The sequence below is a fragment of the Oncorhynchus mykiss genome, chromosome 27, assembly GCF_013265735.2.
Source record: "Oncorhynchus mykiss isolate Arlee chromosome 27, USDA_OmykA_1.1, whole genome shotgun sequence".
Taxonomy (NCBI): domain Eukaryota; kingdom Metazoa; phylum Chordata; class Actinopteri; order Salmoniformes; family Salmonidae; genus Oncorhynchus; species Oncorhynchus mykiss.
This window is the reverse complement of record NC_048591.1, coordinates 47,785,437-47,799,089: the sequence shown is the minus strand read 5'-3', so window position 1 is coordinate 47,799,089 and position 13,653 is coordinate 47,785,437. Positions and strand designations below refer to the sequence as shown.

At 41.5% G+C, this 13,653-nt stretch overlaps 1 protein-coding gene across 2 annotated transcripts in view; it reads right to left on the bottom strand.

The window, feature by feature from the left end:
• Positions 1-13,653, bottom strand: part of tenm4 (teneurin transmembrane protein 4) — a 678,489-nt gene that overhangs the window by 519,996 nt on the left and 144,840 nt on the right. For both annotated transcript variants that reach the window (XM_036964775.1, XM_036964776.1), the window contains exons 2-3: positions 7,568-7,863; positions 3,724-4,023 (exon numbers count right to left, since the gene is read on the bottom strand). In XM_036964775.1, coding sequence (XP_036820670.1) covers positions 3,724-4,023; positions 7,568-7,796 — 529 coding nt within the window. In that variant the 5' untranslated portion in view covers positions 7,797-7,863. The remainder of the gene's footprint in view (positions 1-3,723; positions 4,024-7,567; positions 7,864-13,653) is intronic.

Below are 13,653 nucleotides of genomic sequence, written 5' to 3'. Positions count from 1 at the left end.
TGCACAAAAAGGAAATGGTCGTCACTTTCATCTTAAAAATGATGTAGTTGCATACCAGGGTAAATGCCATAGAGTATCACTCACTAATAAATTATTCAACAATTAATAAGAAGTCTCAATATGTAAATTAGTCTCTCTTGAGTCTTGCTGATCTCAAGGACAATGTGGCACAATGCCAATTCAATACATATTTCTAGAGGGCAAAGAGTTAAGAAGAAGAGGAAACAGCATTGGGTTCTAGAATAATTCCTCACTACATAATTCTTGAGTTCTAGAATAATTAATCGCTACATAATTCTTGAGTTCTAGAATAATTAATCGCTACATAATTCTTGAGTTCTAGAATAATTCCTCACTACATAATTCTTGAGTTCTAGAATAATTAATCGCTACATAATTCAGATTTTAACCCATCAACACTAAACACACATTGATCCGGTATGTAGTAGTTAAGTAGCAGCACATTAACGAGAGCTATAAGACGCTGCTGTTATCTCCCCTAAACTGTGTGACCTTTGACTGTGCTGCGCCCCATTCAGATGGCTGTAATTACCCTTTGACCCCCTGTGCCTTCCCCTATGACATCGACCTACACGGAACACAAATGTAAACACAACATGTAACAATTGCATTGATTTCTACTTTATATGAGTTTACACTTCATATAAAGGAAATCAGCCAACTGAAATAAATTCATTAGGACCTAATCTATGGATGTCACATGACCTGGGAATACAGATATGCATCTGTTGGTTAGAGATACCTTTAAAAAAATATATGGTATGGGCAGGCATAAACTAAGGACAACGAACATAATTGCCTTTCATCGATTGCCATTTTGAATGCACAAAAATACTGCAATAGGATCCTGAGGCCCATTGGCCTCACCACGGGCCTCACAACGGGCCTCACAACGGGTCTCACAACGGGCCTCACAACGGGCCTCAGGATTACGTTGCAGTATTTTTGTGCATTCAAATTGCCAATCGATAAAACGCAATTACGTTCGTTGTCCGTAGCTTGTGTCTGCCCATACCATAACCCCACCGCCACCATGGGACACTCTGTTCACAATGTTGACGTCAACAAACTTCTCGCCCACACGACTCTTTACACATGGTCAGCGGTTGTGAGGTCGGCTGGCCGTACTGCCAAAATCTCCAAAACGACATTGGAGGCGGCTTATTGGTAGAGAAATAAACATTCAAGTCTATGCCAACAGCTCTGGTGGACATTCCTGCAGTCAGCATGCCAATTGCACGCTCTCTCAAAACTTGAGACATCTGTGGCATTGTGTTTTGTGGCAAAACTGCATACTTTCATTGTCCACAGCACAAAGTGCACCTGTGTAATGATCATGCTGTTTAATCAGATTATTGATATTCCACACCTGTTAAAGTGGGTAGTAGTTCTGTTTATCTGATGGATCCTGTGTAGTAGTATGCGCACACACGGTACATCCAGTCTATCCAAGGTATAACATCCAGTTCTATCCAGTTCTATCCAAGGTATAATATCCAGTTCTATCCAGTTCTATCCAAGGTATAATATCCAGTTCTATCCAGTTCTATCCAAGTTATAATATCCAGTTCTATCCAGTTCTATCCAGTTCTATCCAAGGTATAATATCCAGTTCTATCCAGTTCTATCCAGTTCTATCCAAGGTATAATATCCAGTTCTATCCAGTTCTATCCAGTTCTATCCAAGGTATAATATCCAGTTCTATCCAGTTCTATCCAGTTATATCCAGTTCTATCCAGTTCTATCCAAGTTATAATATCCAGTTCTATCCAGTTCTATCCAAGGTATAATATCCAGTTCTATCCAGTTCTATCCAGTTCTATCCAGTTCTATCCAAGGTATAATATCCAGTTCTATCCAGTTCTATCCAAGTTATAATATCCAGTTCTATCCAGTTCTATCCAGTTCTATCCAAGGTATAATATCCAGTTCTATCCAGTTCTATCCAGTTCTATCCAGTTCTATCCAAGGTATAATATCCAGTTCTATCCAGTTCTATCCAAGGTATAATATCCAGTTCTATCCAGTTCTATCCAAGGTATAATATCCAGTTCTATCCAGTTCTATCCAGTTCTATCCAGTTCTATCCAAGGTATAATATCCAGTTCTATCCAGTTCTATCCAGTTCTATCCAGTTCTATCCAAGGTATAATATCCAGTTCTATCCAGTTCTATCCAAGTTATAATATCCAGTTCTATCCAGTTCTATCCAGTTCTATCCAAGGTATAATATCCAGTTCTATCCAGTTCTATCCAGTTCTATCCAGTTCTATCCAAGGTATAATATCCAGTTCTATCCAGTTCTATCCAAGGTATAATATCCAGTTCTATCCAGTTCTATCCAGTTCTATCCAAGGTATAATATCCAGTTCTATCCAGTTCTATCCAGTTCTATCCAAGGTATAATATCCAGTTCTATCCGAGGTATAATATCCAGTTCTATCCAGTTCTATCCAAGGTATAATATCCAGTTCTATCCAGTTCTATCCAAGGTATAATATCCAGTTCTATCCAGTTCTATCCAGTTCTATCCAAGGTATAATATCCAGTTCTATCCGAGGTATAATATCCAGTTCTATCCAGTTCTATCCAAGGTATAATATCCAGTTCTATCCAGTTCTATCCAGTTCTATCCAGTTCTATCCAAGGTATAATATCCAGTTCTATCCAGTTCTTCTATCCAGTTCTATCCAGTTCTATCCAAGGTATAATATCCAGTTCTATCCAAGGTATAATATCCAGTTCTATCCAGTTCTATCCAAGGTATAATATCCAGTTCTATCCAGTTCTATCCAGTTCTATCCAGTTCTATCCAAGGTATAATATCCAGTTCTATCCAGTTCTATCCAAGGTATAATATCCAGTTCTATCCAGTTCTATCCAAGGTATAATATCCAGTTCTATCCAGTTCTATCCAAGGTATAATATCCAGTTCTATCCAGTTCTATCCAGTTCTATCCAAGGTATAATATCCAGTTCTATCCAGTTCTATCCAGTTCTATCCAAGGTATAATATCCAGTTCTATCCAAGTTATAATATCCAGTTCTATCCAGTTCTATCCAGTTCTATCCAAGGTATAATATCCAGTTCTATTCAGTTCTATCCAGTTCTATCCAGTTCTATCCAAGGTATAATATCCAGTTCTATCCAGTTCTATCCAAGGTATAATATCCAGTTCTATCCAGTTCTATCCAGTTCTATCCAAGGTATAATATCCAGTTCTATCCAGTTCTATCCAAGGTATAATATCCAGTTCTATCCAGTTCTATCCAGTTCTATCCAGTTCTATCCAAGGTATAATATCCAGTTCTATCCAGTTCTATCCAGGTCTATCCAGTTCTATCCAAGGTATAATATCCAGTTCTATCCAGTTCTATCCAAGGTATAATATCCAGTTCTATCCAAGGTATAATATCCAGTTCTATCCAGTTCTATCCAGTTCTATCCAAGGTATAATATCCAGTTCTATCCAAGGTATATTATCCAGTTCTATCCAGTTCTATCCAGGGTATAATATCCAGTTCATTAAGGTCCTAAAGGTGAAGCAGCCTTACCATTCTCTGTGCTTTCATGTTCAGCAATACATCCATTCCCCATACATCTAATAAGTAGGTAAAGCAACAAGACACATACAGTAGCAAAGCAAGAGACACAAAAGTGGTTATCCTATAACATAAAGTTGAAAGCTTCAGTTCCCTACCGTTCTCGGTGTTCTCATGCTCGGTGTCTGTGAGTGTCAGATTGGAGTTGGCCCTGCTTGACAGGCAGGAGCTGCGTCCTGACTTGGTGTTGCGACCCCACAGTCTAACAGCGTGCTCCGGGGACATGACCCCGTCCGGCTCCGTGTCGGCGTCCGAGCACATGCTCACAGAGTAGTCACGGTGAGGCAGACCCATGCCCAAACCGCCACCAGAACCAAGACCCAGGTCGTCACGGTATGACGCCACGTGAGGAGGGAGAGGATCCCCGAAACCTAGGTCTCTGAGAGAGAAATCTGCTCCTGGAGGAGGACAGGTACAATAGACACAGACAGACAGAAAGATAGAAAGAGAAGAGAAAAGGTATGCACATTTGTAAATAATCAGTACAATACAGACAAGATGGTGTACTGTGAGGTCCATAACATTGTGCAACATCAGAGAGGGGAATGGGACAGTAAGAGCCTACATAATGCTGTAGTTACACAGACTTACGCTGCTTCCAGTGCTACTCCTTCCTATACATTTAACATCCACGGTGTGGCTTTACGAGCAGGTGTTCTCAGATCACCGCTCCACTCATTACAGCTGTGTCCCAAATGGCACCCCATTCTCTACATGGTGCACTATTTTTTGACCAGGGCCGATAGGGGCACGATATAGGGAATAGGGTGCCATTTGGGATGCAGACCCTAGAAGGTCATAAGACATCAGGGAAGCATCAGATATAGGTCCCTCCCCCTGCAGCCTTCCTACTCCTACAGCCCTCCTAACCCCTACAGCCGTCCTAACCCCTACAGCCGTCCTAACCCCTACAGCCGTCCTAACCCCTACAGCCGTCCTAACCCCTACAGCCGTCCTAACCCCTACAGCCGTCCCAACCCCTACGGCCGTCCTAACCGCTACAGCCGTCCCAACCCCTACGGCCCTCCTAACCCTAAATTTACAAACATTTATAAAAACCTGTTTTTTTTTCTTTGTCATTACGGGGTATTGTGATGTCATTACGGGGTATTGTGATGTCATTACGGGGTATTGTGATGTCATTACGGGGTATTGTGATGTCATTACGGGGTATTGTGATGTCATTATGGGGTATTGTGATGTCATTACGGGGTATTGTGATGTCATTACGGGGTATTGTGATGTCATTGCGAGGTATTGTGATGTCATTACGGGGTATTGTGATGTCATTATGGGGTATTGTGATGTCATTATGGGGTATTGTGATGTCATTACGGGGTATTGTGATGTCATTACGGGGTATTGTGATGTCATTACGAGGTATTGTGATGTCATTACGAGGTATTGTGATGTCATTACGAGGTATTGTGATGTCATTATGGGGTATTGTGATGTCATTACGAGGTATTGTGATGTCATTACGAGGTATTGTGATGTCATTATGGGGTATTGTGATGTCATTACGAGGTATTGTGATGTCATTATGGGGTATTGTGATGTCATTATGGGGTATTGTGATGTCATTACGGGGCATTGTGTTGTCATTATGGGGTATTGTGATGTCATTACGAGGTATTGTGATGTCATTACGAGGTATTGTGATGTCATTATGGGGTATTGTGATGTCATTACGAGGTATTGTGATGTCATTATGGGGTATTGTGATGTCATTATGGGGTATTGTGATGTCATTACGGGGCATTGTGTGTAGATTGATGAGGAAAACAAATACTTTCATCCATTTTAGAATAAGGTTGTAACATGAAAGGGTCTGAATACTTTCCGAAGTCACTGTATAAAAATTAAAATCATAAAAATCATAATAATCAAATCACTTCTTTGCCCTGAATAGAATCCTCTCGTGGGGGATGATTGTTGTTGTAAGGATGTGATGTGGGGAATGTCGTGAGCAGGCTAGAGCCTTCATTATATTCTTTTTGGTTACCGTGCACTGCTACATGAGCATCAACAACCATATCGAATAACAGCACAGTACAATGACGCTGAATTGATTCTGTTAGAAACAAATCTATTTTTTTTATTTGTATTTTTTTTTAAATTGCTTAATCATATTGTGACGATACGCACCGCAGAGCACCCATCACAGACATAGGACTCCATTTCTATCAACTGATGGCGCGCCAAACACAGATTGCTAAATGTTTGATCGTGTTACTAGCGTTTATAACCATATTTCGATCGATAGACATGTGTGATGTAGAAGATCGCAAGAAGTAACCTGTAACATTGATTATTTCAGATGTACGTTACTTTGGGAGAATCTCAATTTGTTTTGCTCGAGGAGAGGAAACAACTACGCTTGTATGAAATTAGAATCTCCTGCGGTTAATGACGTTTACAGGGGAGGTATCCCCTATGCTAGCTCGTCATCAGGTTAATGATGTTTACAGGGGAGGTATCCCCTGCGCTAGCTCGTCATCAGGTTAATGACGTTTACAGGGGAGGTAATGTGTAATGCAATAAAAAGCTAGGAATGTAGCTAGTTGTGCAAAACATTTTCTAGATGAAGGATAAGTAGTGTTTTTAAATGTCTGTTTTTCTCCTCTCAGTAAACAACAGCTGATTCAAAAGGGGCAGATTTCAAACCTCCGAAAGATACATTTTAGTAGTAGAGGGACTATCGAGGTGAGGAGAACTACTAACTAAATGACACTCTCCTCGACCACTCAACCACTTTTTCTGGGTAACGGAGGAGAAGAGGACGGAGGAGTCGAGGAGAGGACAGACTTTTATCCAAATTGAGAATCACCCATTGTTTCAGCGACCTGTACTCACCAACGTGGAGTGTTTGTGGACTGATTAGGATGCCGATCACGTTGTCACGGCTCTCGTCGTAATGAGAATCGGACCGAAACGCAGAGTGGTAAGTGTTCATGATTCTTTAATAACCAAAACACTTAACAAAGTGAAACAACAAAGTGAAAAAACCCAAAACAGTTCTGTAAGGTGCAATAAACTATCCAGAAAACAACTACCCACAAAACACAGGTGGGAAAAAAAGGCTGCCTAAATATGATTCTCAATCAGAGACAACGATAGACAGCTGCCTCTGATTGAGAACCACACCCGGCCAAACACAAAGAAATACAAAACATAGAAATAACAAAACTAGAATGCCCACCCTAGTCACACCATGGCCTAACCAAAATAGAGAATACAAGCCTCTCTATGGGGGTGACACACGTGCACTTAGATATCCAGCAAGGTGCGGCACAATCAGTGGTTCATCCGTCCTACAATCAGTGGTTCATCCGTCCTACAATGTGGAGGAGTGTTTTCCTAATTTCTTTACTCGTTGAATGTTGAATAAAATAATATATTTTTTAACGTATGATATGACAAGTATTGATTGTGAAGGTAATGAATAATCTAAATTGATGAACTACCTGTTTTTAAACTAGGTAAGTCAATTAACAACAAATTCTTATTTTGAATGGCGGCCTAGGAACAGTGGGGTTAAACTGCCTTGTTCAGGAGGCAGAATGACAGATGTTTACCTTGTCGGCTCGGGGATTCGATCCAGCAACCTTTCGGGTTACTAGTCCAATGCTCTAACCACTAGGCCGTCTGCCAGACCTGTGTTAGGAGGTTGGGCATTAAACCTGTTAATTTGGCTCCTTTTCAGAAGAGTTTAGGCTGGACTAACATGTCGTCCTCAGTTGTGTGAGGAAATATTGATGATTGTTGCCGAAATGATACTCTCTCTCTATATTCTCTATCTCTCTCTCCCTGCTGCAGGACAAGGAACCTTCTGAATATCAGTAGGTCTACCGAGTACTGTTCTATTCATTCCCAATGCATTGTTGTTAATTTTATTTGAATGTTTTCCCTGAATTAATGAATACACGGTCTGCTCCTCACCTGGCCGACAGAACTCGTCTGCCTCGTGGTGAACCATGTCTTTGACCCGGCTGCCGTAGGCGGCCATCCTGGACTCCTGATCAAAAGCCTTCAGAGTCTCGCTGGAGCTGTAACCTTTAGGGTTGACCTTCCCTCCATCCTCGCTGTCCGCTGAGGAGCTGGTGTAACGCCGCTCTGTGTCCCTCCGAGCCGTCAGCGAGCGGTACGGTCTGCGTTCCTTCACTTCCATGGTGGATTGCTACTTTGCTCTCTCTTTACACATCAACAGTAACACAGCCAAGTCAGTCACAGTAACTCTGAAACAGAGGAAGAGAAACACAGGAGAGTTGAGTGGAAAGGGTCTGTTTGTTTCGTTCGGTTGGAGTTGGTTTGTGCCTTTGATTAAACGTGTTTGAAACACCAGTCCTCACACCGAGTGAGGACAATAGGGGTGAGAATTCAATTTGTTTCGGTCTGTAGAAACCCTGTCGTGCTAAATATACCTCTAGTCTAGACTAGATAACCTGCTCCACTGTACCCTGAACAAAAATAAAACGCAACATGTAAAGTGTTGGTCCCATGATTCATGAGCAGAAATAAAAACATCCCAGAAATGTTCCATACGCACAAAAAGCTTATGTCTCTCAAATGTTGTGCACAAATTTGTTAACATCCCTGTTAGTGAGCATTTCTTCTTTGCCAAGATAATCCATTCACCTGACAGGTGTGGCATATCAAGAATCATCACACAGGTGCATCTTGTGCTGAGGACAATAAAAGTGTGCAGTTTTGTCATACAACACAATGCCACAGATGTCTCAAGTTTTGAGGGAGCCTGCAATTGGCATGCTGACTGCAGGCATGTCCTTCAGAGCTGTTGCCAGAGCATGTCATGTTTATTTATCTACCATAAGCCACCTCCAACTTTGTTTTAGAGAATTTGGCAGTACGGCCAACCAGCCTCACAAACGCAGACCATGTGTATGGTGTCGTGTGGGCGAGTGGTTTGCTCATGTCAACGTTGTGAACAGAGTGCCCCATGGTGGTGGTGGGGTTATGGTATGGGGCAGACATAAGCTACGGACAACGAACACAATTGCATTTTATCGAAGGCAATTTTAATGCACAAAAATACCGTGACGAGATCCTAAGGCCCATTTTTTTTAAAGGTATCTCTAACCAACAGATGCATATCTGTATTCCCAGGTCATGTGACATCCATAGATTAGGTCCTAATGAATTTATTTCAGTTGGCTGATTTCCTTTATATGAAGTGTAAACTCAGTAAAATCAATGCAATTGTTACATGTTGTGTTTACATTTCTGTTCCGTGTAGGTCGATGTCATAGGGGAAGGCACAGGGGGTCAAAGGGTAATTACAGCCATCTGAATGGGGCGCAGCACAGTCAAAGGTCACACGGTTTAGGGGAGATAACAGCAGCGTCTTATAGCTCTCGTTAATGTGCTGCTACTAGAACAGAACCAAATTACCATAGATATTAACATTAAAGTAGGTTGCATCCCAAATGGGACTATATTTCTTATATAATACACTACCTTGACCTGAGCCCATAGAGCCCTATAGGGAATAGGGTACACTACTTTTGACCTGAGCCCATAGAGCCTTATAGGGAATAGGGTACACTACTTTTGACCTGAGCACATAGACCCCTATAGGGAATAGGGTACACTACTTTTGACCTGAGCCCATAGAGCTCTATAGGGAATAGAGTGCCATTTGGGACACGGATAGTATGAACAACACACTTCAAAGATGAAATATAAATTGCCTGCATTTAAGGGCTGCTCAAAGTAAGGTTACGCTTTTATGTTGGTAAAAAAAAATGAATTATAGACACACACACACACACACACACACACACTCACTCACACACTATGCAAACCCACACACAGAATATAAAATAGTATTACCAACCCGATTGCACAAATACAAAACCCTCAAGAAAACACACACAAATGTTTAAAAAGCATCCAAGTCAAATCAAATCAAATCAAACTGAATTCGTCACCGAATACAACGGCTGCAGATGCTAACTTATAAAAACAACAGTGCCGTTTTAAGGAAATACAAAAAAAACATAAAAAATAAGAGGTAAGAATAACAAATAATTAAAGTAAATAACAATAAGCCCAGTTATTGATGTCCAGAAGCTCTGTTCGGTCATCAGAGACGGTAGAGGCAACATTATGTACAACAAAACAAGTTACGAACAACACATTTGTTTTTTTAAATAGCATGGTTGGTTAAGAGGTTATTGATATGAATGGATCACTGCTACTATTGATATGAATGGATCACTGCTACTATTGATATGAATGGATAACTGCCAGTATTGATATGAATGGATAACTGCCAGTATTGATATGAATGATAACTGCCAGTATTGATATGAATGGATAACTGCCAGTATTGATATGAATGGATAACTGCTAGTATTGATATGAATGGATAACTGCCAGTATTGATATGAATGATAACTGCCAGTATTGATATGAATGGATAACTGCTAGTATTGATATGAATGGATAACTGCCAGTATTGATATGAAGGGATAACTGCCAGTATTGATATGAATGGATAACTGCTAGTATTGATATGAATGGATAACTGCTAGTATTGATATGAATGGATAACTGCTAGTATTGATATGAATGGATAACTGCTAGTATTGATATGAATGGATAACTGCCAGTATTGATATGAAGGGATAACTGCCAGTATTGATATGAATGGATAACTGCTAGTATTGATATGAATGGATAACTGCCAGTATTGATATGAAGGGATAACTGCCAGTATTGATATGAATGGATAACTGCCAGTATTGATATGAATGATAACTGCCAGTATTGATATGAATGGATAACTGCTAGTATTGATATGAAAGGATAACTGCCAGTATTGATATGAAGGGATAACTGCCAGTATTGATATGAATGGATAACTGCTAGTATTGATATGAATGGATAACTGCTAGTATTGATATGAATGGATAACTGCTAGTATTGATATGAATGGATAACTGCTAGTATTGATATGAATGGATAACTGCCAGTATTGATATGAATGGATAACTGCCAGTATTGATATGAATGGATAACTGCTACTATTGATATGAATGGATAACTGCCAGTATTGATATGAATGGATAACTGCCAGTATTGATATGAATGGATAACTGCTACTATTGATATGAATGGATAACTGCTACTATTGATATGAATGGATAACTGCTACTATTGACATGAATGGATAACTGCCAGTATTGATATGAATGGATAACTGCTACTATTGATATGAATGGATAACTGCCAGTATTGATATGAATGGATAACTGCCAGTATTGATATAAATGGATAACTGCTAGTATTGATATTAATGGATAACTGCTGCTATTGATATGAAGGGATAACTGCAAGTATTGATATGAATGGATAACTGCTACTATTGATATGAATGGATAACTGCTACTATTGATATGAAGGGATAACTGCTAGTATTGATATGAATGGATAACTGCTACTATTGATATGAGTGGATAACTGCCAGTATTGATATGAATGGATAACTGCTACTATTGATATGAATGGATAACTGCCAGTATTCTTGCTGTGAAGCAACATGATTGACTTCAGTCCTTCATCTAAAGTCAATCATATCAGGTATGTCTGTGTGAAATCAAGACGCTGTGAATCAGCTGAAACGTAAAAGCAGAACCTCAGCCCATCTCTACGGTCCAGACTCAAAAACATCACTAGAAGAACCTCAGCCCATCTCTAAGGTCCAGACTCTAAAACATCACTAGCAGAACCTCAGCCCATCTCTACGGTCCAGACTCAAAAACATCACTAGAAGAACCTCAGCCCATCTCTAAGGTCCAGACTCTAAAACATCACTTGCAGAACCTCAGCCCATCTCTACGGTCCAGACTCAAAAACATCACTAGAAGAACCTCAGCCCATCTCTAAGGTCCAGACTGAAAAACATCACGAGCAGAACCTCAGCCCATCTCTACGGTCCAGACTCAAAAACATCACGAGCAGAACCTCAGCCCATCTCTACGGTCCAGACTCAAAAACATCACTAGAAGAACCTCAGCCCATTTCTAAGGTCCAGACTCAAAAACATCACTAGAAGAACCTCAGCCCATCTCTAAGGTCCAGACTCTAAAACATCACTAGCAGAACCTCAGCCCATCTCTACGGTCCAGACTCAAAAACATCACTAGAAGAACCTCAGCCCATCTCTAAGGTCCAGACTCTAAAACATCACTAGCAGAACCTCAGCCCATCTCTACGGTCCAGACTCAAAAACATCACGAGCAGAACCTCAGCCCATTTCTAAGGTCCAGACTCAAAAACATCACGAGCAGAACCTCAGCCCATCTCTACGGTCCAGACTCAAAAACATCACGAGCAGAACCTCAGCCCATCTCTACGGTCCAGACTCTAAAACATCACGAGCAGAACCTCAGCCCATCTCTACGGTCCAGACTCAAAAACATCACTAGCAGAACCTCAGCCCATCTCTACGGTCCAGACTCAAAAACATCACGAGCAGAACCTCAGCCCATCTCTACGGTCCAGACTCAAAAACATCACTAGAAGAACCTCAGCCCATTTCTAAGGTCCAGACTCAAAAACATCACTAGAAGAACCTCAGCCCATCTCTACGGTCCAGACTCAAAAACATCACTAGAAGAACCTCAGCCCATCTCTACGGTCCAGACTCAAAAACATCACTAGAAGAACCTCAGCCCATCTCTAAGGTCCAGACTCAAAAACATCACGAGCAGAACCTCAGCCCATCTCTACGGTCCAGACTCAAAAACATCACTAGAAGAACCTCAGCCCATCTCTATGGTCCAGACTCTAAAACATCACGAACAGAACCTCAGCCCATCTCTAAGGTCCAGACTCAAAAACATCACGAGCAGAACCTCAGCCCATCTCTACGGTCCAGACTCAAAAACATCACGAGCAGAACCTCAGCCCATTTCTAAGGTCCAGACTCAAAAACATCACGAGCAGAACCTCAGCCCATCTCTACGGTCCAGACTCAAAAACATCACTAGAAGAACCTCAGCCCATCTCTAAGGTCCAGACTCAAAAACATCACTAGAAGAACCTCAGCCCATTTCTAAGGTCCAGACTCAAAAACATCACGAGCAGAACCTCAGCCCATCTCTAAGGTCCAGACTCAAAAACATCACGAGCAGAACCTCAGCCCATCTCTACGGTCCAGACTCAAAAACATCACGAGCAGAACCTCAGCCCATCTCTACGGTCCAGACTCAAAAACATCACTAGAAGAACCTCAGCCCATCTCTAAGGTCCAGACTCAAAAACATCACGAGCAGAACCTCAGCCCATCTCTACGGTCCAGACTCAAAAACATCACTAGAAGAACCTCAGCCCATCTCTAAGGTCCAGACTCTAAAACATCACTAGAAGAACCTCAGCCCATCTCTAAGGTCCAGACTCAAAAACATCACTAGAAGAACCTCAGCCCATCTCTAAGGTCCAGACTCAAAAACATCACGAGCAGAACCTCAGCCCATCTCTACGGTCCAGACTCAAAAACATCACGAGCAGAACCTCAGCCCATCTCTACGGTCCAGACTCAAAAACATCACTAGAAGAACCTCAGCCCATCTCTAAGGTCCAGACTCAAAAACATCACTAGCAGAACCTCAGCCCATTTCTAAGGTCCAGACTCAAAAACATCACGAGCAGAACCTCAGCCCATCTCTACGGTCCAGACTCAAAAACATCACTAGAAGAACCTCAGCCCATCTCTATGGTCCAGACTCTAAAACATCACTAGCAGAACCTCAGCCCAGCTCTACGGTCCAGACTCAAAAACATCACTAGCAGAACCTCAGCCCATCTCTACAGTCCAGACTCAAAAACATCACTAGAAGAACCTCAGCCCATCTCTATGGTCCAGACTCTAAAACATCACTAGCAGAACCTCAGCCCAGCTCTACGGTCCAGACTCAAAAACATCACTAGCAGAACCTCAGCCCATCTCTGAGGTCCAGCCTTGGCAGGCTATCACATGGGTTGCTTCCCAAATGGCACCC